The sequence below is a fragment of the Carassius auratus genome, chromosome 19 (assembly GCF_003368295.1).
Source record: "Carassius auratus strain Wakin chromosome 19, ASM336829v1, whole genome shotgun sequence".
NCBI lineage: Eukaryota > Metazoa > Chordata > Actinopteri > Cypriniformes > Cyprinidae > Carassius > Carassius auratus.
Genome location: NC_039261.1, coordinates 25,142,836 through 25,168,491, shown reverse-complemented (window position 1 = coordinate 25,168,491; position 25,656 = coordinate 25,142,836). Strand labels below are relative to the sequence as shown.

The 25,656-nt window shown below is 36.1% G+C and overlaps 2 protein-coding genes across 4 annotated transcripts; one reads left to right on the top strand and one right to left on the bottom strand.

Moving 5' to 3' along the window:
* The first annotated feature begins 2,307 nt into the window (after positions 1–2,307).
* LOC113119933 (protein eva-1 homolog B-like) lies at positions 2,308–7,781 on the top strand. Its single transcript, XM_026289680.1, has 3 exons — positions 2,308–2,536; positions 6,378–6,505; positions 7,040–7,781. Exons 2-3 carry the CDS (start codon positions 6,439–6,441, stop codon positions 7,465–7,467), a joined length of 495 nt encoding a protein of 164 aa, XP_026145465.1. The 5' UTR covers positions 2,308–2,536; positions 6,378–6,438; the 3' UTR covers positions 7,468–7,781.
* Positions 7,782–9,099: 1,318 nt separating this feature from the next.
* Positions 9,100–24,183, bottom strand: LOC113119931 (thyroid hormone receptor-associated protein 3-like). 3 transcript variants are annotated; one of them, XM_026289678.1, is made up of 11 exons: positions 24,160–24,183; positions 19,380–19,518; positions 17,906–18,679; positions 16,887–17,447; positions 16,613–16,788; positions 16,296–16,407; positions 16,101–16,176; positions 14,866–15,017; positions 12,278–12,572; positions 10,561–10,695; positions 9,100–10,369 (listed from the first exon to the last, which is right to left on the bottom strand). In XM_026289678.1, the coding sequence occupies exons 2-11, from the start codon at positions 19,499–19,501 to the stop codon at positions 10,142–10,144; spliced, it is 2,631 nt and encodes an 876-aa protein (XP_026145463.1). In that variant the 5' UTR covers positions 19,502–19,518; positions 24,160–24,183; the 3' UTR covers positions 9,100–10,141. The 3 variants fall into 3 exon arrangements, with proteins under 3 accessions (XP_026145463.1, XP_026145462.1, XP_026145464.1); XM_026289677.1 differs by lacking the exon at positions 24,160–24,183 and adding an exon at positions 22,052–22,317; XM_026289679.1 differs by lacking the exons at positions 19,380–19,518; positions 24,160–24,183 and adding an exon at positions 19,078–19,213.
* Between the last annotated feature and the right edge of the window lie 1,473 nt (positions 24,184–25,656).

Genomic DNA, 25,656 nt, shown 5'->3' with positions numbered 1-25,656 from the left:
CCAGCATGCACCTGCTGATGTGAGCATGCTGCCCACATCATGTCCATTTATCTCCATCGGACTCAACTTATCTAAGGAGCACGGTTCACAGGTTTTCATTGGCCTTGTGCTAAGCTTAGGATGCCTTTCGGTTAAGAGTCGCTTCAGGTGTTTAACTCTGGTCAGACGGGAACACAAAGAGCTCTTTTAATCCAGCCATAGCCTGAAGCACCAGGCACTGTGCCCACTGCAGACATTTCCTGTTCCACCCTGCAGGGTTAACCCTCAACAGACAGAGATCTCTGGCATGCTCAACGTGGCCCGTCCCAGAAGTTGGGCGGTCGGCCTTATTCAAGTCAGCACACGCTGAAAGACACATCATTTAGGGGCGTATTTGAATGTAGAAAGTGAAGACAAACAGAAACATAAAGAGGCTGGGTTCGAATTTACATTTGCCACCTATTACTTCTGAGCTCTGCATGATGTATAGGGCATTTATTTTGGCTTCCTTTATAAATATGCATACTTTTTTTTCTGAAGAAGAAGTGATAAGGGCTTGATCATGCAAAAAAAAAAAAATATCTACTGGTGTTTTAGAGATTTTTATTTTCTCAAAAATGCAAAGTGGAATTATTAATAGCATTTAAAATTACAAATGTGTTACACTAAAACTAATACTGTGAAACATTATTCCAGTTTAAACTAATTGTTTAACATATTTTGTAACAAAGTTCTTAAAGGGATAGTTCACCCAAAAATGAAAATTTTATGTCTATCTGCTTACCCCCAGGGCATCAAAGTTGTAGGTGATTTTGTTTCTTCAGTAGAACACAAACTAAGATTTTTAATTGAAACCGTTGCAGTCTGTCAGTCACATAATGTAAGTGGATGAAATCGTGGCTAAAACATACAATAAAACAAACAAAAAATACAATAAAAACATACACAAACAAAACCAAATTAAGCCCTGCGGCTCATGATGATACACTGATGTGTAAAGACACAAAATTATCTCTCAAGTGGATCATTGACACTCCTAATTGAGATTGTAGATAGTGTCAGGGTTTCATTTGGTTTTGTTTGTGTTTGTTTTTTGTTGTTGTTTTTTTTACTCTTAAAGCCGTGATTCCCATCCACTTACATTATAAGACTGATACAACAAACAAAGTCATCTATATATTGGTTGTCCTGGGGGTAAGCAGATAAACATACATTTTCATTTTTGGGTGAACTTCCCTTCAATCTTTTTCATTTGAACTGTCTTTGACGAATAGAAAGTTCAAAACAACAGCATTTATTTGAAACAGAATGATTCGCATTTACTTCTGATCAATGTAATGCATCCATGTGTTAAAAATATTAGTGTAATTTATTTTATTTAAACTTTTAACATTAGTGTGTGATTGGGAAAATTATGATAAATGTTTTTGTGTTTGTGCTTCCTTTGAAATGACTAAAAATAAGTAAGGTTTAATATTTTGTTTTATAAGCAAAATACATTCATTTAATAATTTGGTTATTATTAGAGTGTCTTAGAAAATGAGATTAAAAAAAATGTCAATTAACTACTTTCTAAAAACTTCATCATATATTAGTTTTTTAATTGAGAGCCTTTGTGAATGTTTTTAAAAACACACACATTTTCCATGCAATAAATAGTTTTTTGCTTTTGTATTGAATCTTTCTAGAGTTTTTCCCTCACCATTGTTGCATTTAGCTGCCGGTATTCTCTGTAAAACTGATTTGCACCTATATTTGTGGTGAAAAGCATTATATCTAAATTTGAATTGAGTTCTCTATAGGTTTATACATCTAACAGAACAGATAAATGTTTAAATAAGTTAGTACATCATAACATAAATACAAATTCTTTCATGTTTTCTTAATTATCTTTTCTTAAAGTATAAATGGGTCTTTAATTGCATAGCCTTCATATTACAAAGGGTCTTTCGCATAGGGAATATCATATTTTTGGATCCTAGGCATTAAAATGTATAGTGGCTACTGTATGGTGTATAGACTACAATACTAGACCATACTTACAAACTATTTGAGTTGCTACACTTAGCACAGCGTCTATAGTCTGTCTAAGCTTAAAGAAAACACGGTGTATGTTTTTCTGTGGTTTACAAACCCACACAAGACACTCAAATATACATGTGTGGACCTGAAAGAAGAGGTTTACACTGAGCTGGTGACCAGCGGGCGTGAAATGTGGCCTGGATCGCACTGCCATCCCGAGGGTGTAAATTCTCATCTCTTGTCGTTTGCCCCTCCCTGACTCTATTTTCCCTCTGACAGGAAACACCTCCCGCTGCCCAAACTGCTTTTCTATGGTCTGGTCCCAGTGAGAGAGCCGCTGTGTATGTGTGAGTGCAGACGTCTGCTGCTTCTCCTGATGTCAGGCACAGATAAGTGTGAGTAGAGTGAGAAAGATTGTGTGTTTGGAGCTAAAGCACCTCTCAGTGTTTTGTGCGTGAGGCTGCTGCGCCTCTGGATACGGGACTCTTTCCTCCACCAGGACAATCTGGACAGATATGATGGTTCGTTAGAAAAGGTAGGACATCAAATAGTTCATCTTTGTTAAAGGAATAAAACATCAAAACTATCTTTGACTTCAGAAAATTGTTCAGATATTGGATGTATCAAAAAAATGTTATGGGTGTATTAGTTTAAATCATTTTTAAATCATAAGTTTAAAAGAGCTTGCTGTTTCTTTTTAAGCAACTGGAGTTTTATTTATCTGCCACAAAATATAACCAGGTGAAATATCCCAAAGATTTACACTGAAGGAGTGACTCTATATATCAACCAGAAAACCAGAATATCACCATATAAACCATTTTAAAACCAGAATATCGCCATATAAGCCATTTAAAAACCAGAATATCGCCATATAAACCATTTAAAAACCAGACTATCGCCATATAAACCATTTTAAAACCAGAATATCGCCATATAAACCATTTAAAAACCAGAATATCGCCATATAAACCATTTTGAATGTCACTTCACTTTAAAACCAGAATATCGCCATATAAACCATTTAAAACGAGAATATCGCCCTATAAACCATTTTAAAACCAGAATATCACCCTATAAACCATTTTAAAACCAGAATATCGCCCTATAAACCATTTAAAACCAGAATATCGCCATATAAACCATTTTAAAACCAGAATATCGCCATATAAACCATTTAAAACCAGAATATCGCCCTATAAACCATTTTAAAACCAGAATATCACCCTATAAACCATTTAAAAACCAGAATATCGCCATATAAACCATTTAAAACCAGGACATCGCCATATAAACCATTTAAAAACCAGACTATCGCCATACAAACCATTTTAAAACCAGGACATCGCCATATAAACCATTTAAAAACCAGACTATCACCATATAAACCGTTTTAAAACCAGAATATCATATAAACCATATTAAAACCAGAATATCACAATATAAACCATTTAAAAACCAGAATATCACCATATACACCATTTAAAAACCAGAATATCACCACATAAACCATTTAAAAACCAGAATATCACCACATACTGTAAATCATTTAAAAATCAGAATATCACAGACTTATAAGGCCGGACTCTTTTGACCCTAGCAACTGCATTAAAAATGCCCTAGCAACCACCCCTAACATCCTAGCAACTCATTTGCAACTGCATAGAAGAAACACATTAGTAACCATCTACAACAGCCTAGAAACTGCATAGCAGTGCCCTAGCAACCACCCACAACACCATATCAACTGCATAGAAACAACCTAGCATCCACCCATAATTCTCTAGCAACTGTATATTTGTGTGATGTGCAATTAATTATTTTATCAAGCAAATACTATACATAAAAAAAGCACTGACTCTTTGCACACCAAATTTCTTACATTCTATAAAAGGCTGAATACCTAAACCTCACGGAACAGACTATAAACAAAATCACTAAGAACATGCATTAAAAACCCTTTTTGTGGTCTGAAAGCTAATGTTGTTAATAATGAAGCTATGTGATACCTCTTGAAAGAAATGTGCTTTTAAAGATTGCTGATGGGAGAATATGCAAAAAAAAAAAAAGCATGAGTTCAGCAGGTTCTGCTGCTACATGCCCTTCTGCAGGTTCACTCTTCTGGGAAAGACGCTGACAGGTGTCTGATGGTATGTTTGTGAGATGTTTTGTCCTGTGTCGAACAGTCGTTGACTCACAGCTGTGGGGCAGAACGCAGGTCATTTAACCACTGTCTGGTATGCTGTGTCACTAACAGGAATATTTTTGGAACTTGTGGCATACGTCCCACGCTAATTGGTACTTGGAGCAGGACTTGACAATGTTTACAAGCTTCTAGTGTAATCAGATATTCCCGGTATCCTAGTTCCTGTTTGTCTTTTGTTTATGTGAGGGAATGTAGATTGTGTTTGCTAATCCACACTGAGGGGCTTTACAGGACTGCAGAGAATAACAAATCTGAGACGCCACAGGAAAAGCTTTTTTTTTTAATTTAAACATTTAATTACTTCAAGTATCATGAACATTTTATTGTTTAAAATATACTCTTTGTTTAGACTGATTATATAAAGCATAATTCAATAATTATTTTATTACTATTATTACTAATTTGTTCACTAATATTTATGATCATTTTTATATTTTGTATATATTTTTCATTAAGTATTATAATGGTTACCGTTATTATAACATCAAAGTTAAAAAATTATTATTATACATAGTAATAATACTAACAATATTCATTATTAGCATTATTAGTGCTGTCAAAAGATTAATCGCATCCAAAATAAAAGTTTTTGTTTACATAATATATGCATGTGTATTGTGTATATACAGTATATATTTTGAAAATATTTTCATGTATATACATTTATATATTTATATTCCTATATTTCATATTATATATAACTATTTAATATATAAAATATTTTTTTTCTTATATAAATGCATTGTGTTATATAATTTAAACAAAAACGTTTATTTCGGATGTGATTAATCGTGATTTTTAAAATAATATTAATAAACAATTTTTTTTATTATATAATTGTAATATAATTATCATCATCTTCACCACCTCCACTATTATTATTATTAAATAATACTATATATCACATTTAATAATAATAATCAGTAGTAGTAGTAGTAGTAGTAGTATATTCAATAACACTTATATAATATATATTTTTTAATAATTAAAAATATGATTGAAAAATATGACGATAATTTGATAACGACTAATTTGGTTTTGTATAAATAATTGAGAAAATGTTATTACATGTGATCATAATTTTCTGATTTCTGAAGCAAAAAAACAAAAAACAAACAACAACAACAAATGAGATTTCACTTTGTACAGTCAACATAATGTGCTTCACTCTAGTGTATTTAAATGTGTGCCCTAGTCCTGCCAAGAGCGGCAGATAGGGATCGGGGCGGCTGAGACTTTGAGCCTTGATGGCGTTGCTGTAATTACAGGCCCCAAGAGGAAACAAACAGGAAGACAATAACATGGCACCTCTTCCGTGGTCCCGGCATGGTCTCAGCGTCTGCTGCTTTTATGGTGTGGACGCACACAGGAAGTCACCACATTTATAGCCTGATGCTTTTATTGTTTCCTCACTTGGGCCGGAGGAGATTGTGGCTCCGGCTTGGGAAATCCAGATGTTCAGCTTTAATTCTCCCCCTCCTCTTTTCCATCTCGGAGAGAGTGACACAAGCTGGATCCTTCCCAGTTTCCCAGGGAAGAGTCCCACGCAGACCCCGAGCAGCATGTGAACGTCCTCACAGAATCTCAGTTCCTGTGGGAAAAATGGGAAAGCCTGCCTGGGAGCAAAGAGTGAGACCTGGGTCAATGCAATAACAACTGCGGTTATAAATGGCCCGTGTGGAAAGAGACTGATATAATGCTGCTTAATGGCACAATAAGTGCAATTTCAGCCTCAGGATCCAAAATAAATAAGTTAGAGCCTAGTTGTCTAATTATGAATAGCAGGGCATGTTGTTTTAGCTGTCCTTGCAATGCTGAAGCAAGCATCACTGTTGGTTTTTCAAAAGCCCTAACAAATATGAAAGGTATTATAATGTTATACTAAAATTATAACAATGGAAAACCCTTAAAATAACACATAGAAAGAAAAAAAAACGTCTCTTAAGCATGCAGAATAAGTGGACTTTTAAAGATTAATTGCCACTTTGAGCAATTATGTAATTGTGGCATCGCGATTAGAAATTCGATTAATTGTGCAGCCCTAATAACACCCTAGCAACTGAAGAGCGACAGGAAGGTTCCCAACCACATCACCCAGAAGCTTGTTTTGGGGGTTTTCTTAACCGTATGTCTGCTGTTTCTGAACTATATGTACTTTGTTCTACCACAGGGGTCAAGGTGAAATACAGTAGACAAGAAAGCAAGAGAAAGGAAAGCCAGATAAAGCCAATATGAACCCCATACGGAAAGACATGGAGCTGCTGAGTAACAGCATGGCTGCTTATGCCCATATAACAGGTAAGAGCTTTCAAAACTCACCATTCATTACTGTGCAGCGTAAGATATCAAACGGTGAAAGGCAGCTGGCTAAACACTTCTATAGATTTGGGCCCCGTCTCACTCCTGACCCCAAGAAGAAAATAACAACCCATTCCATGGACTTAAGTGTTCTGTTTGATTTGGCTTCACACGTCTGACTTCATGAGAAATGGCTTAAATGTTCCTAAAGATGTTTCAAAGGTTATGATAGAAATGTAATACTTAAGCATAGGATTGGATCAAGAGGTTTTCAAGATAATCAGAAACATAAATTAATATGCATCCAAACTTTTGATTTGTACACGATGCAAGTTTTGAATACTGTATGCATGGAATTCCTGGATTTTGCCAAAAGTGCAGCATGCAACACAACACACAAGTGCATTGCATATCAAGTATCCCAATTCAAATCAGACATTCAAATTTCAATTGATTTATCATTTAGAATCCAATTTTTGATTCCAGGATGAAATGTGACTTGTTCTTGACAATTTTCCTTTTCTTTGAACACAGAGAACTTGGAGAGCTTTGCGCTGTTCTTCTTGTTGGGGGTGTGTTCAGGTCTTCTGCTGGTCATTGTCCTCCTCATACTGGGCATCACCTGCCGACCGCGTTCAAAAATAAAAACACTATCCTCACCAGACAAGAGACGACTGAAAGAGTCCAGTGAGGAGGACGAGGAAGACAAGGAAGAGGACCAAAGTGAGGAAGGAGATGACGAGGACCTAGAATTCCCAGTGGTTACTGGGAGTCCATTGAGTGATCAGGCCCAGATGAATGGAACCATTAAGAGTGTGAACGTGTTTGCTTCAGCGGAGGAGCTGGAGAGAGCCAGGAGACTGGAGGAGAGAGAACGGATCGTCAGGGAGATCTGGAGGAACGGACAGCCAGATATACTCGTCACCGGCACAGGAACACTCGGACGAGTTCACTATCTCTAGTAGTGTTTAGTGGACGCAGTTGTTTCTACAGATATTGAATGCCACAGGATTTGGGTGTAAAGTACCCTTAAAATGGGACGGATTGAGTACACTCTTAAAAATATGGCTTCCAAAGGGAGATTTTGTATTTCCAAAAGAACTTTTTTAAGAGTAGGTCTGCATTTAATCCCCATAATTCTGTTTTGAAGCCATTGCTTGTTTTCTAAATGAAATTCAAATTTTTTCATTTGCATTTTGTATATATGAATACATTTTAGCACTTAATGTTTGTGTATATATACTGTATGTATTTTTAAATAAAACCAAAGATTTTTACCTAATTCTGACACATGTTTTATAAATGAGAAAGTAGCATAACTAAACTAAACTATAACTAAAGTATATTTGAAGCCAAACCGAATGTACGGTAACGTTGTGGGTTTTTTTTCCCCAATATGCGCATGGTGCAGTTATGTTGCAGCTTTAAAACAAATGTTTAGGTTTGTGTATTTTTTACGAAATCTGAGTCGCCTATACTATACACTTCAGTGGAATTCACTGTTGTGCATTTGTTCCTTCTGTAAAGCTGTCCGCCCTTTTGCGTAATTTTATACCCAATCACCAAATATAGCTACTCACAGAATAGACGTTTTGTAGGAGCATGAGAAAGAAAAAGAAGCCTTTTATTGAAAATCATTGTTAATAATTTTTGTGGATTCTGATCTGATTGGCTATCCATGTTTTTATTGTTTATCAGCAGGGAACTACATAAATATTTCTGTGACTCCATAGTATTGCCCTTTTGACATTGTTACAGTTCTTTTATTAACTTCAATATAATAGGTGTTTTTTTTTTCTAACTTTATCATTATCAAAATAATCATTCTAGAACAGTAGGCGTCCCAAAAAATAATTTAGTCTTTTTTACAGCTCTAATACAGTTAATCCCATAGACTCCCAATGTTAAAATGGCCAACTTTACATCACAAAAAAAAACATGTACAACCTGGTTAAAAAAAAGATTTTGGTCTATATCGCTAATTTTTTCTTTATGACAACTGTGAGGGGGATGAATTTTAACCCATCCTTTTAAATTAAATGAATGCCTTAAAGTTCTGTATAATTAAGGAAGTGGCCACTTGAGTGACAGGTGGATGGCCGCAGCAGACACTGCTGTTGAGCTAGGTGGGTGTGGCTTCAGCAACCAGCTCCCGCCTTTTTGCCCATTTTCGATTCTCCGGGAGTGACATACTGCCAAGATGGCAGTACCAACTCACCAAGTACCTCACCAACTTTGAGCTTCAAAAACGCTCTTTTTTTAAACAATTTTATGGCTTTAACCCTTTACTATTAAAAATGACAATTTACTTGAAGTACTACTTACAGGTTTCAGCAGGTTGGAGCTGTTTGTACACACTGAAACTTAAAATGTATAAAGCACAAAACAGTCCTGCAGTACAGTTCGACAAATATATATATATATATATATATATAAAAACTGTGAATTTAATCATGAAACAGCTCATATCACATTGCGTAACTAGTACTACCTCTTCATAAAATCTCTAAAAGGCTCCAGCTGTTGAGAGCAGCTGTTCCCACGGATGTGTCTTGTAAGGCCAATGCAACTCAAAACAAAAACGAAAAGACATGTACCAAACAGAGGACGGGTTTTATTTCAAATTTATCATGGAGACTGAAAGCACAGTTAACAGATTATAAATGTTAAAAGAATGTTGAGTTACAGCATTACAGTACTGTCTGTCATCACAAAGCAGGAATTTCTACGCTGAAAAGAAAGCAGCCAAGTCTCCCAGTTATATCCTTCTAGCACAAGTGAATAGTACAGCGTACAGAGATCAATGGACAAAAACCACATGATCTAAACATGCAGCATGAACTATTTTACAATTTGTTTGATAGTTTAACACAATAATGCAATAAATGCATTATAAGCTTCGTCTTGCATGTTCTATTAATATCTACACTTTAAAATCTGATGAATGACCATCTAAAACTTGACAATTTTTTTTGTTGTTGTTCAAAACAGAAAAAAATACTTTTTAAATTACATTTCGCAAAAGTGGACAATTTTAGTCATCAGTGGCATAATTTAAGGGAAGAAAATTGACTAAATTGGATGTTAAATATAGCCGAGAACAAATTGGTTAGGAAGAGTGAATCTGGACATTTTAAACAGATTATTTTCTGGAGAAAATCGGCCCAGTACACAGTGTATTGGTCCACAAAGGATATGCGCCAATGAGACTAAACCGTGCACCAAAAAAAAGAAATATAAAAGATTGCAGCATGTATGAAATAATTTACATGCAATTTAAACAAAAAGGGGAAATCTACTTGGGGAAAAATATATATATATATTTTTAAAGAATCATAAAACTAGTTAAATCTAAGGCACAAGTGCACAGATTTATTGCACTTTTCAAATCAATTAAATTTTAGCCATCAGATGGTTGAATTTGTTTTTTTAATCACCCCACACAACCCCAAAAACAAATGAGAGAAAAATCAAATAAAAAATAATAGTAGATAGTTTGTTGCTATAAATGACATGACTCTACTAATTGGGGTTCTGCAGTCCAACATCTGAACACACAAAGTTGCATTTCTCATGAGGGCTCTCACCCATTTAGAGACCGTAGAGAAGAACAGACACAAACGGATACGAATCAGTCTATGGCTTGGAAGCAGCGTTTTCCTCAGACTTGTCGTCATCTTTTTGCTCTGTGCCTCCCTCTCTAATTTCTCCCTCTTCAGCACCCTGGAACATGTCGTGGGTCCACTTGGGGCTGCCGTTGCTCTTGCGAACCAGGAAGGTGCCCCTTCCACGTGGGTAATTTCCTCTGCCGCGCCCCCGAGTGTCCACCCACTTCATCTCCCCTTCCTTGTCCCGGTCATCGTGCTGCAGTTAGATGAGAGAGACGTAAATTGAAACTCTCCAACTGGCCACCATTCAGCTTATACTGTCCCAAAATTGCTCACTTATAAAGGAAGAGACTGTCTGAGTGACATGCCAAGCAACCCACCACCAGTTTTTGTTTTTAATGTGATGTTTACCGGGGGCGCGTGTATATGAGATCAATGTTAGCACACCTGGAAGTATTTCCGACTCTTGGGGGTGTATTCAGGGTCCTCATCTGGGGGTCGTGAAGGGCCACCCAAATTGGGAGGGGGGTTGTTGTTGCCTGGGTAGTTTCCCCGGTTCCACCCTCTTCCTCTCATTCTCAGCTGCAAATAACAAATACAAGACAAGAGCAGATCAAGTGAGAATTGAGAAGATACAGAGACACAGAGGAACAAATTCAGGATCATTGGAACACATTGAGACACAAATATAAAAACTCTAACGTAGACGGAATTGTGGAAACCAGTTATAAAAATAGAATATACTGTATAATTTGGAATATCACGGAATTTAGGAAATTTTACTAATAACCCATCCCTCCAATGAAAACATGAACTTCAACTTCAGAACTGCTCTGATGGTTCACTTTAACAGCATTTCACCATTTAAGCTAAAAAAAAAAAATTTTACATTCAAATTTACATTTAGATATCCACAGAAACTCAAGTCAAATCCCAAAAATTAAATTTTAAACTTAAAAAATAAAAATAACTATTGAACAGTAGAACACACTTCAAGTAAATAACACAGCTGTTGTAATTTACACAGCACACCTGAAGAGTAAACCAAATTTTCATTTGATTACATTTAAAAGTTGTTTGCATTTATTTAATTTTCACCATTTTTATACATTTGTATTAAATCATGAATCAAATCAAGAAGAATAAAAAAAATCTGGAAAAAAAAACATTATTATTATTGCTAGAATTTTTTTTTTTTTAAATAATTTAAATAAATCAAATGTTTTATGAATTAAATTGGTAAAACATGCTTTTTGATTAAAACTTAAACCATTAAAATTGTGGGAAAATAAATGGATTTCATAGGGCCCTAAACCCCGATGATCTGCATACCTAGATTTCTTTGTACGTTTATAAATTTTAGCTTAGCATTTAGCAGAGTATATGAGCGGAACGGAGTGGAAGCGGAGCGAGGAGCGGTGCAGCATGATTCTGCCTGGAGCTAGGTTGTCACTCGCTCCAAGAACGCTCCACTAACGCTCAATCACAAGCACAAATTATGCCAACTCGCACATTAAACCCAATTAGTTATCTCGACATATGTGGATCGTATACAAAGGTTAAAATGGCGATGGACGAGTGCTCAAACTAATGTGCTGCACACGGACAGAGCACACAAGCTCACACATAACGTATAAATCGTGAGCATACATTCAGGAATGAAGAAAAATATGAAAGTCACAGCATATCTTTGTTTCTGAAGTAACTACCCTAAGCTCTGCCATATGATAGAGAGAAGTTACACAAATAGGCATTTAATATAGATTATATTAAACCATGTTAAAACTATTCTTCTAGCATCATGCAATTTTTTTGTTTAATATTATTTCTGAACAGAACTTTGATTTTTCAAGCATGGTAAAATAATTTAGCCGTGGAGCAGGTTTCTATAAAGTGGAGCGAGGAGTGTAGAGCGGGTGATTATTGAATGCTTGGAGCACGGAGGGCAAACTGTTGCCCCTCCACTCCGCTAACATACTCTGACATCCGCTAACATACTCTGGCATTTAGTACATTACTGAGCTAAAATAAATTATCCTACACTGAAAAGTTGTCTGGGCAGCTTCAGAATCAACTGAGGTCTCTCAAATAAACAAATTCCATCTGTAACTTATCAATGATCAACAAGTTCAATCAATGTCATAGAGAACTGCAAGATACTTACAAACCCCCGATCGTAACCCCCATGACCTCGGTCATATCCTCCTCGGTCGTATCCTCCTCGGTCATATCCTCCCCTGCCCCTCTCATAACCCCTGTCCATGTGGCCCTCATAGTCCCGGGGGCCGCGATCCATGGGTCCCGGATACTCCCTTGACCCCAGTCGGGCCTTGTTAAAACCCCCTCCTCCCTCCATGTGCTCCTCCGGAGGGTACTCTCTCATTCTGTACTGACGAGGGGAGGGAGAGGAGGAGGAGGAAGAGGAGGAGGGAGAGCGTTCGCGCTTCTTTTTGCTTTTCCTTTAGAATAAATGAGAAAGTTAAAAGTCCTCTGATCGGTGACTGGAAAATAATGGGTCTGCAGTTAATGCCTGTTTTGAAATTAATACCTTCTTCTATTTGTCATTACAAGAATTGTGATAATACTCCGTCTTAAATATGAAGATAAATAACTAGATTTGCATTTCTTAAAGGAAAAATAAGTGGTAAAGTTAGGTTAAGGTGTTAGGCTGGGATTTTGTGTGAATTAAATCCTCCATCAGAGCCACTTTTCCATCTGTGGGAACTGTATGAGAATAAACACACAATGTAACACTATATTTGCACAAAAAAAGACCAAATTGCAATTGAAAATGTATGCAAATAAATGTGATAAAGCTACAAATAATTCAGTATGCCAAAATGGCAACATGGAAATTTAATAATAAGATTCAAATGAAGAAAAACGACCTGCATTTGTACAAAGTTTATATAAATGAATTGCACACATAACACTGAAATTAGGGATGTTCATTTTAACCGGTTAACTGTTAGCTGACCGTTAAGAATTTTGATAGATTAATATAATCAGTAAAATGGTTTAAAAAGGTAATTTATTTATTTTCAGAAATGTATCAAAATATTTTAAAAGGTTTGCTGCAAGTTTAAAATATGCTACGCATATAGTGTAAAAAAGTGTATAAAAACCATAAGTCACGTAGGATAAGCAATCATTAAATTATGTCACTCAATAATCACATTTTATTATTTTACTCAGAAATAGGTCTAATGCCGACGCAAAATGTTAAACATTCTAATAAACTGTAAACACAGTTAGGCTATTTTAGTTCCCCTCACTCCACAACAAATCATTTCATTCGAATTAATTTAGGCTAAAACGAAACTGAAACCAGCATTAGCTCTCTCATTCAACACAAATTAAAATGTTTCCGTATTCACAATGTATTTGAATGCCAAATTATTATTTATAATTGTACTTCACTCGTTCCAATGTTTTGCATAACATTACAGCGGTAACACTTAACGGCAATGATTTTACCACATATTTAAACTCAGCAGTGTATTTTTCCCCCCATATGTTTGAGTGACTGAATTTTATTATGATAATGAACAGACTACATTGTCAAGGTAGCAAAGCTTAACTGTGTGCACGCATACAGCGCAATCACTTTTTCTGGAAGCAACTCCTCTTTTTAGACATAAAAATAATCAGAATTATAAATAGTTTGCCTGTATTTGTGTACATTTACAATAAAAACAAATCTCTGTGCGTAAAATAAGCCAAAAGAAAATTAGGATGCCGCTTTCTGCCATCAGTTTCCTTTCATGCAGCACAAAAATTAACCGAAACTGCGTTTTTCGTTAATTTTCTTAATTTATTAAGCAGAAATATATTTCTTGTATAGGCCTATTTATTTGTTTTATATACATATAATACCTAGCTTTATTACGTTTTTCTCCGCTTGCAGAAGCGCTGCAGGTGATTGATGTGATATGACCACGTGAATCGCTTTTTGCACATGTAAAATTAATCCCAGGGAAACAAATGTTAGTATTTTTAACGGGTCACAGACACAGATCCTTTCTAATTTAATTTGATTCTAATTAAAACAATCTTGTCAGTTAATGGTTAATAATCGTTTAACAAGCGTTGGTTGACGGTTAGGAAAAATAACCGAAATGAACATCCCTAACTGAAATTGTCTACAAAATTTCAATAGAGTCTGTATATTTGGCTAAATTAGAATTAGAACAATAGAATCATAAAATTACAAGAATTTAAATTGTACGACATTTAAAATATAAAGTAAATAAATAAATAAATAAATAGTGCTTCCTCCCAAACACCAACTAAAAAGAGTGTTTTATGAATAAAGTGTTCCACTTTAAAAGAAAATTGTTACCGTATTTTCCGCACTATAAGGCACACTTAAATCCATTCATTTTCTCAAAAAACGACAGTGCGCCTTATAATCCGGAACACCTTATATATGGATCAAGGCGCTGTGTCATAAGGATGACATTCCCTTTAGCAAACCCAGTCAAATGCTTGACAGCAGTATCTTCTATGCGCCTTATAATCCGGTGTGCCCTATATATGAAAACAGTACTAAAATAGGCCATTCATTGAAGGTGTGCCTTATAATCCGGTGCGCCTTATAATCCGGTGCGCCTTATAGTGCGGAAAATACGGTAAGTTAAATCAACATTCAATCATCAAATCATTACAGTACAAAATGAAAATGAGCACAAGACCCAGGCTCAAAAATAATTACTATTCAAACATTATTAAGAATCACAGAGTCGAACATACTTTGATTTCTTGTGTTTGGAGGATCTCTCAGGGGAGAGGTCATGGCTGGGTGTGCGTGAGCCAGCTGAACTCTTTCCCCCCTCTCGCTTTTTACGCCGCTCAATTGCCAAGCGAAGGTCCAATGAATCACCCTCATGCCTTTTACCATGATCCTGTAAAGACACAATAATATCCAAAATAATGAACATATTTTCTTGAATCATTAGTGTAAACAACTAAAGATAAGAATTCCATCTTGAACTAGCATGTGATTTCAAATAAACAAAGCTTGAAAGGAAAGTTCATCCAAAAATGAAATTTAACTCATTTACTCTCCATGCGGTTGTTACAAACCCAAATAACTCAATTTTTTTTTTTTTTTAAGTTGATGTTTTCCGAACAATAAACATGAAGGTTGACTACTTTAATTGGACTACTTTCGTTGCGCAAAAGCAGCATGTGGGAGATGTCTTATAAACATCTGTCATTTGCACAAAAAAAAAAAGAACAGATTTCATTTTTGTGTGAACTAACCCTTTAACATTAATTTAGTATGAATATGATAAATTAAGGGTTAACCTAGGCACAAGAAGAGGTTGAGAATATCTATCACACAGATACAATACTTATGGAAATGAAAGTCAAATTCCAGCTGAAAAAATATTTGTTGGCCATCTTTAGGTATAACCCAAATTCAATCCTCATTTTATTTAGTCACCCTCTATGACTGCACAGTCTTGGCTGATGTTGTCCAAGTTTCAATGAAACCAATGAAATGTGTGTGCAAATTTAGAAAGTAATATGATGGAACATGATACACTGGACACCCACTGAAAACGTGACAGACGTCTATAAACACGTGAAACTTTAGGACAAAAAAATAAAGCACAGATCTCATGGGAAAGCAGCATGCTCCATGCTTTCCCCAATGCTGATTAGTACTGAGCCTCACTTTTTTGTTTTATAGACACATTTTTGAGGAGATATACTTACTATTGCATTGGTTAGTGGTCCAGTGAAAGGCTTGGACACAGGATCAATTGTCACTTCCTTTTCATTAGCCATTTTGTTTGGGTAAGTATGTACCCACGATTAATCATACGACAAATGCTGGAGGGTGAGAGCGTAACGCTCAGTAATACAAGACTGAGATTGGGGTTCTTGTGCATTAGCATTATACACCTCATAGCACATTTCTGCTGTTTCAGCTGGTACACATTTGGGCAGGAATTTCAGATTTGAAAACGCTCTGTCACCTTGTAGCCGCTCTCTTCGAAATCCTCAAACAGGTGAGAGTGCTTCTTAAAAGCACTGGGAGACACATCGATTCGCCTGTGGAAAAACACGCAAAAAATATATTTTAAAGAGAGGAACAAGACATCTAAATCATAATCCACAAAGCGTTCAGTGATACATGAGTAGAATGCGGAGCAGAATACAATTACACCTACCTGTGGATCTCAGGACTCTTCTTTGGCTTCATCATTTCCATCTCTGCAGCTTTTCTTTGGTATATTCCAAATCGCTCACTCAGACTCAACCCAGATGATTGGAAATGTTGAGCTACATTCATAAGGTAGGAATAAAAGTAATTTAATGCATGCCACCATTTTAAAATGTTCACACATATGAAGCCAATTTTTTTGAATTTCACAAAAAAAAAAAAAAAAAGAGAAAGGTCCTAGGTTTGCACCCTGAGGCACTTCAAAGCATAAAGTGCAAAATTAAAATGAAAGATTACACAACCACCAGCTTAGTCTGGAATTACCTTTAATATGATGTACTATGGTGACTATATGCTGCGCAAATAGCTCTGATGGGCTTCTGCGAAGCTGAGCAGACTGAATATGCTGGAAGATCGAGTGAAACTCATCATGATCTTTTTTACCAGGGTGCACAAGATCCCGCGACAAACGTCTTTCTTTAGCTAATGCACCTGATGAGCTGAGGAAAAGCAGTGAGAGTCATAAACGCATACCCAAATGTCATATATAATTTTTTTTTTTTTTTTTTAAACAGTAAACATGACTTCACATTCATACCTTTCTCCATCATCAGTGAATGCCTTTATACTGAAATTAAACTTTGGGTCTTTCTTCGCTGAGGATTTAGCTGGGGGTGAGGCCTCTCTTACAGCTGGAAACAGTGCCCTGCCTCTATTCTCTGATACTCTGGATGGCGATGGTGAGGATGGACTGATCCTGCTCTTTTTCTTTTCTTTCTTCTTGGAGGCCTTCTCTTCTTTTCTAGACAAAAGCTTCCGACTGCGATAAAGTTCCTCGTCCAGTTCCTCCTCAACATCTTCATCCCATTTCCCAAAACGTTCTTCGGTTAAGTCCCGCATTGTGACAAGAGGTTTGTCTTTATACTTGGATTCTTCCTCAGTCTTCCTGTCTTTCATTTCCTGGCGATACTCCTCTTCTTCTGCATCCAGAAATGGAAGTCCTTTGTCAGTCTTTGAACCATCAAAACCAGATTCAGACGCATCGAAAATCGCTCTCATCTTGCTGCCGCTCTTCTCACTGTCCGCGTCGCCCAAGCTTAAAGTCTCACCCCTGCCATTATCCCTGTCTGATAAGGGCTTTTTCTTTTCTGCCAAAAACCTAAAGTGAATGATCACAAATTAATCAGTTTTTTTTTCCATCAAAAATCTAACTGTTTTAGTAAATGTTTTACATTTTCAAACCAGCATAACCTTTAACATCAAGATAAGAAAGGATACTTACAATAGAAAAAACAGTTAATAAATGCGGAAACTTATGGCTCAACTTTTCAGCAATGCAGACACGACTAACCAGGATGGGGTTTCTTTTCCATACTTACATCATTAAAACTTTATCTCCTAAATTATGGGATTGCAAACAACCTCATAGCACAGGTAAATGCCCATTTGTGACATTTGAGTTTTGAAATTGGTTTCCATTATAAGCTCTATTCTTCCAAGGATCTTTGTTGCTGTACAAGGACTAAACACATTTGAGAGAATGATGATTGATTAAAAACTGCCTGGAGGACAAAAGAAAGAGGGAAAACATCCAAAACCAAAAAAGCAAAAACATACTTTTTGAAAGCGGTTGAAATGGAGGCTGATTTGTCTTCAGTCTTCAAGTCTTCCTTTGAGAAGCCCCCGAAGCCAGTTGAGCTTGACGTCTTTGCCGGTGGACTTTTACCAGCAGAGCCAATGCTTCGCCACAGAGGACCACCATTGCCAGATCCTCCGGAGATAGACACTGTGATCTCCGACAGACCACCAGAAGATGCAGCCTTGCGTTTGGGGCTGGCATCGTAGTTAGGTAAGCCTTCCCACTTGCTACTGGGTTCCTCTGGGGTGCTTCCTGTAGGCTTGGATGATTCCTTGCTGGTTCCCTTGCTTTCACTTGGTGAACCCCTTTCTTTGCGATCTTTAGAATGGAGTCGTCCAATGGTAGAGTTGCGTCGACGTGGGGATGAGGAACGGGAGGAAGAGCTGGAACGTCTGGAATGCACAGAGGATGATTTATCGGAATGGCGTGAGTGGCTTCGGCTTGCTGATCTTTTCCGTGGCGTGTGGGAACGTGAGCGCCCCCTCCTAGGGCTGTACGAGTGGTCGTACTGCTGCTGCTGCTGCTGGTGGTGGTGGTGGTGGTCTCTATGGCCGTGCCAGTTGTTGGAACGGTAACCATAGTTGCTTCCACCTCTATGGTAGTTACCTCGTGGGAAGTAGCCACGGCTTCTGCCCCGGTACTGAAAGGGTCTCCGGTAGCCACGAAAACCACGGTTATACCCACGATTGCTCTGGAAATCTCTGGAAGGATAGTTCCTCTCCCTGCTGTGTGAACGGGATCTTGATCTAGAGCTAAAGGACACGAAGGATGGAAAATCAGAGAGAGAGAAAAAGAGAGAAAGAATGCAGTTATGATTCATGAACACTTGATGGCGCTACAGAATCAATATTCACACAAATGGCATTGTTTTTGTAAAGAGCAACTTCTTTCCTTGACAAAGTGTTAAATTACTTCCTGTAAATTTTTGCAATGGATGTTACTCTGACAAGCGCTTTACCACAGACTAAAAGATTATGCTGCCTAAATGTATGCCTTCATCATGATCTTCCGAAATTACATAAACTGCAACTTAAATTCATTATCTAAATCTGGCAATGCATAAAGTTAGACGTTTAGAGCTTAACTACAGGTGCCATGGTCCAAATTTACCAGACTAAACCACACATTTGCTAAGAAGAAAATGTCTTACTGTTTGTGCTTTTTCATTGGAAAACAGTTAAAGAATAACATTTACTGACATGCATATCGACATGCTAAGCCACATGTAGCGGAAAGAGATAGTCACGACAAACAAAAGGAAACCGTTAGCCTTAGCCTAACGCACACAGGACGTAAAAAAAAAAAAGGGGGTGGTGTGTTAGAAAAAAAAAGAGAAAGGCTTAGAGGAGGAGCAACCTTCAGGAAACTATGGTATCTTATTTTAATGCTATCTGAATATTCATTCACTCTGGTTCAAGGGTACAATAAAGCACCTGCCGTATGTGTGTTTACCTGTAGCGACGCTTTCTGGACCTTGAGCGAGAGCGACTCCTTGACTGAGATCGTGTGTAGGACCTCGATCTAGACCTGGATCTGGACCGTGACCGAGAAGCAGAATTCGGGGGCTTAGACATCTTTATATTCACAGTATCTGAAAAAAAAAAAAAAAAATAACATAAACACAAAGCTGTAACACTTATACAGTAGTGTAAAAAATGTGGAAAAAAGTTCCCTAAAAATAAAACACAATTAAACCTTTATGGCATTAAACCAGACCAAAAATAAAAGAAAAACAATCAGGCCAGCTAAACAATGTGATTTACCTGTTTGTCATATGCAAAACAGAGATTTACCAATACTACTTATTTTTGTCATCATTTACTCACCCTCCAAACTTGCATGAATTTTTTTCATCTGTTGAACAACAAAATATATCTTGACTTCCATGGCATGGTTTAAAAATAATTACTATGAAAGTCAATGGAGACCAGCAACTGTTTGGTTACCAATTTTATTTTCAAAATGTCTTATTTTGTGTTCAACAGAAGAAAAATTAATGCATGGTTGGAACAACATGAGGGTGAGGGTGAATGATTATAAAATACTCATTTTTGGGTGTGAACCAACCCTTTAAGTGACCAACAACTGATATGCAGAACTGAACTTTTTTTTTTTTTTTTTTTTACTAAGTGATTAATTCAACAATGAAATAATTGTATTTATTAGGGCTATAATCTTTGTGTTTCAGTGATTTTGACCAGGAGATGATTTTCTTTTTCCTGTAAATGCTAGTTACTGTTATCACACTGGACTAAAACTTATTTCTATTGCTCACACTGTGTATAACAACTTCCCCCCAAAATAAATAATTTCTTAAAAAATAAATATTATAAAATGAAAATTTTAAAAAGAGAAACTGGCCATATTTATTAAATCTTTATGTTAATATTTATTTTTATGAGAATCTGTAAAAAGAAAATTGGACAGTAACGACACTCTATTATTCTATTTTTGTTTGTTTACGTATTTGTTTTGTAGCTTAATATACTTTTTTAAAGGTATCTACCATTATAAGCAAAGTTCACAATGATTGCTGTTATCCCTCCAGTAATCTTCAGCAGTTTTGATCATGGTCACCTGAACTAATTCCTATTAACGGTAACTGATGCAATTCCAATATATTATTTGTCCTCAAACATACTTGCTTTCCTACCTGATAAAAATTTACGGTAAGGTCTTTTTTTTTTTTTTTTTTTACCTTGACCCACTTTGGATGAATTCTGTGGACCATGTGGACTGGATAAATCAAACATTAACAGAAAACAAATCTAAAAGTATGCACCAGATAACCACAAAAAACGAGAACCAAACTGACCCGCTGAGCCAGAAAGCAGAAGGTGAAACGGTTTAAAATTCTTAAACATGCAAAAACAAACACACTCCCTTACAATATTTTGCACTAGTCACTTGCAATAGAAGCATGACACATTTAGCCACTATATTTGAAATATATACTACAGACTCTTGTTTTCATTTCTGATCAAAAGAATATATAGCTCACAATGGCTTACACCTGCTGGTTAATAATAACTTTATGAGAGGTTAAAAATCTCAAAGTGCTGCTTTTTCAGACTGATGCATTTATCTAGTAACATGAGATGCCTAGGTTAATCGATGTGCAGCATTATTCTGGATAGACATCAGGGTGTGCCATGTAGCATGAAAGACTTGTATACATAAAGTCTATGGATTTGACAGTCAAATCAGGAACAGGAAACACTGGAAAGCAATTTTCACCATGTCCTTTGGGGTAAGAGACAGTCCAGTCCAACGAGTGCAGCTAGTTTCTAATCTATTCAAGAAATACTATGGAAAAAACATTTGCATTAATCAAATTATCAGGAGAGATGACTCTCACTGGCTGTGTCTTAAAACCTTGTAAGTTCTCTAACCAGACAGCAATTTAGACTCCAAAGGTAGTGGATGGATAGTTCAACAGCCAATTTACTGAATTTAGAGACACTGTGACCCCTAAAAATGATGTCTAGGTAGGCAACAAACCTGCCTACAGGCTCAAACTGCTGACTAGGCATTGTTTTGCTGTCTAGATAGGCAGCTGAATAGATTGAGATATTATGAAAACAGTACTATTCTTCAATGCAAAAGCCAAGAACCAGCCATTTTATGAGACGCATTCAAAAACACTTTCGTTTTCACTTCTTTCACGTTAAGGGTGGAAATAAAAAACCAGTTCAGCAAAATACAGTCACATTACAATTATAACTTCGATTTAATACGATCATCTACGGTGATAGTCATTCAGGATTGTTTTAAAATGACAATTAAGGATATTTAATGATAACAAATAATATTTATCAACATCAACGTGTTCAGAAAAAAAAACATATACAAAACTAGCTGAACAATTATCTCGGGATTTACAAGTAAAGCAACCAAATGACACATTAAGTTGTCCTGTTATGCTACCAAAATACAGAATGTTATCAAAAATACTATTCGATCGCTGCGGTTAGCCATGCTAACACTAGCCCCATTAGCCAATTTCAAACGACTTAAAACGCACAAAGGCAGAATTATTGGCACCAAAATAACACGAAACAGTATTTTTAAGATAAATATCAACAGAAAATAGCGTTATAGTGTTAAAATGTGTAAAAACTCACCTGAGGGGCTAGGCTGATGTGATTAAAGCGAGCTCACTGGCCGAAGCACTGTGCGCACGCGACGGAAGAATAACCTGTACTTTACCCCAAATACTGTTCAATATACGTCTGATTTTAACTATACTGATCTCTTTCGCATATATGAGTTCAGTTAAATATGGTTTCTAAGTGATGAAATTGAGAAGTGGCCATTTGGTCTCCTGAGGAAACACAAGACGCTTCGAAGCTGCTCAGAGACCCAGAGCTTCCTGATCAACACACGCGCGCGCGCGCACAGACGGAGACGGTTAGACACGCCCCTTTCTGCTAGTCCACCTCAGTGTTCTCTTTTTATTTTCTTGAATATAAATAAATAAAAAACTATGAGAGTTGACTTCAAAATTGACATTTGACGGTTTTTATAGGCCTTATACGTAAACTGTTTTCCCATTCCAGAGTCCCTTTAGAGTTTTTACATTTGCATACTATTTTCCTTGTCTATTTTTCTTAATTAAAAGAACAGCTGCATGTTAATATAAATAAATATATGGCAATTTTTATTTCTCTGAGCTCTGCTACAGCATCAACACATGGTAAAACAGACACAGGGCCTCCATTTCAAACACCTGCTGAAAGCTTCTAGTAGTGACAGCTGTAATCACAGGCCACAAGACCAGTTCAGAGAAATGTGCTAAACACCAGGCACTGTTTCACAGAGAGAGGAAACACTGCATGAGCCAATCTCTCTCAGATGTCTGCAAAAAATACTGTTGTTACAGATGAGTGTTTCTGTAAGTCAGGACCTAATGCCTTTTTAAGCGTTCTTAATATAGCTTCTTTTTTTTTTTTAGCAAATATATGTGATCACACCACATCAATGTTTTATGAATTGTGGGTCTTACTCTGAAACGTGTGTTTCCTGAGTGTTGTTCCAGGAAGTAGTTGTTGTTCTGTGCTAATCTCACTTTCTCACATTTGTGAAGAAATAAGTAATAATTGAGAAACACATCTAATTTTACTCTTACTATAGTCTTGAGGCACATGCTCTTACATTATATGCCACTGACAATGACTTCCAATAAGGTAATCCTATAAAAAATGTAGAGATAAACATTCTTGTCTGGGTGGTATTATGACTGCTGGCAGCTGCTGTCGCAAAAATAGTCATCTGCAACAAGGCCAGAGAAAGTTTCTGGTTCAGATCTGCAATGTGTAAATAGAAATAAATAAATCATCAATCATATTATATTATTATATGTGTGTGTGTGTGTGTGTGTGTGTGTGTGTGTGTGTGTGTGTGTGTGTGCGTGTGTGTTTGTGTGTGTGAGCACAAAAGCATCAAAACTAACTTAATCATACAAATATTTAAAAGTTCTGTAATATTATCAGCATCATATTCTAAATGCCACACTTCAAACGGAAAGAAAGAACGCTGAACAGCACAGCTCTTGCAATCTTGTCTGTCACATTGACAAACTGTTTACATTCCCAAACTGATCTAGGGGGTACCTACATTGAGACAGTTTAATATTGGCTTAATTCATGTCCAATAAAGTCTTTATTTTTGGTCTGAATTCAAATAGATTAAAACCTGTTTTGCATCTCATCTGCCTGGATGCTCATACATGAACACATGCAATACAATGAATGAAAGATCGAAAGAAAAGTAGCTTTTCCATTTGAAAACCACTAGAAAATATTTATATGTGGACCACAACCAAATTTTGAGTCCATGGGCAAATTTCAATAGAATAACACACTTTCAGTGGAACGTTCTTTTTTCTTCTTCTTGTGGTTTTCCGTTACTATTTCTCCATCCTAAAACCAAGGGTGGGCTGTTTCTTTCTACCCACACTTTGCAGCTGTAAATATCTTAAAGCCACATTCTCTTTTCTGGTTTTTGTTTTGCATGCATTTGGGCTCAAAACCGATGAAAATGGCATGTTTAACACTGAAGGTTTGAGTACAGCAGGGTGCTAACTTTGTCCATTTCTAGGCCTTTACAGCTATAGTGATGCCACACGTGTGCAAAAGTATAGTTTCACCTCAAAACTGATCACATTAAATTACTCCAAACCCAATTCTGAAACACTCACAGGAGAAATATGATAAAAACAGGGAAGCCTTACCTCTGGCGTTCAGTAGTAGAGAGAATACAAGAGAAAGCAAAAGTAAACTTAGCCTGTCAGCAATGAACAAAAGAACTTCCTGTATTTGAGTAATGGAGCTACATGCTACAGTAAGTCACGTCTTGGCTAAATGAATGATACTTTCAGCTTATCTGCAGATGCATTTAGCTGGCTCTATGAAGACAACTTCAGACAACTTCAGATCTGCTCGATCCCTTACCATTCTTTACTGAAAACTCATTTCTTTTTAATGGCTTTTAATGTTCACTACACATTGTAAAATATTGCTAACATTTTATGCATGTCTTCTGTCTATTTTGTAATGCAAAATATTGTATATGCATTGTAAAGCACATCTGTCAGCTGTTGCTGTATATATATAAATAGACTTTGCCATTGACTTTGACATAATTCTAATACAGCAACCATGTAAAGTATTTATAATTGGTTTGTCTATAAGTAGAACAATATTACTATAAACATATCACTGTCACCAGGCTCTTATTTAACCATGTACCTCACAGTCAGAGGAATTAGCATAAATGTGTTCCCTATGTAGAACAGTATTGTTAAATAAACTATTAAAATGTATCCAGTAATTGAAAAAAATATGAAATAAAATAAGTTTAAGTATTAAATGGGATAAAAACTGAAATAAAAAACAATTATTGTTAAACCAAAATATAAAAAATAGTCAAAACTTAAACTAAAGTTAAAAATGTAAACTATAATAGCAATTGTAAAATAACACATATACTGATGAAAACACTAGACACAAAATAAACAAACAAAATCGGATAGACCTTCAACTATGTCAAACATTCAACAAACGACCTTTTTTAAACAAACTAAATGTTGTCTTTAATGAACACACTGTGTAAACATTAAGTGCAAATGTGAAAAAGGTCTATGAATCCTTTCTTAAAGTTGTAAAGATCCTTAAATTAAATAAAATTATATAAAATTAGTCTATATTATATGGACTGTACATATATAAAATATGCCCAATTTCTTTTTTTCTTATGAATAACAAATGAAAGAATTTAAAGTTTTAAAAGCTGTTTTTTTTTTAAGTTAAGTTTTCAGTAATGTTTCATTGTTCTATACTCCAAAGTTTTGTCCAGTAAGTTCTCTCATGCTTTGGCTTACATTATTACTATCATAAAAATACAATCCACAAAATTAACCACTAACCAGCCAAAAGAATGCAGACATATGTATTCTAGAAGCTCTAAACATCCTACAGCCCAAAGAAAAGACTGCTTTGGAAATTTATGTATACTGAATCACACGTTTCTGGAAATAATATTTTGCAATGCAGTTGCATGCAGCGCAGGTATAAAAGCCATTAAACAAAGCCACATTGTGTGAAGCAAATATGTGGCTGATCATGGAAACATGCAGCAAGACCACATTTAAAAAGAGAGGTTGCAGATAAATGCAGCACACACACATTTATCCACACATACACACTAATCAACGGCTACCACCAAAACA

Coding starts and splice junctions, on each gene's coding strand:
- LOC113119933 (XM_026289680.1), top strand. CDS start 6,439: ATGAACCCCATACGGAAAGACATGGAGCTGCTGAGTAACAGCATGGCT. Junction 6,506..7,039: donor TGCTTATGCCCATATAACAG/GTAAGAGCTTTC, acceptor CTTTGAACACAG/AGAACTTGGAGAGCTTTGCG.
- LOC113119931 (XM_026289678.1), bottom strand. CDS start 19,501: ATGTCTAAGCCCCCGAATTCTGCTTCTCGGTCACGGTCCAGATCCAGG. Junction 10,696..12,277: donor GGGGTTACGATCGGGGGTTT/GTAAGTATCTTG, acceptor TGTTATTTGCAG/CTGAGAATGAGAGGAAGAGG. Junction 10,370..10,560: donor AGAGTCGGAAATACTTCCAG/GTGTGCTAACAT, acceptor ATCTAACTGCAG/CACGATGACCGGGACAAGGA.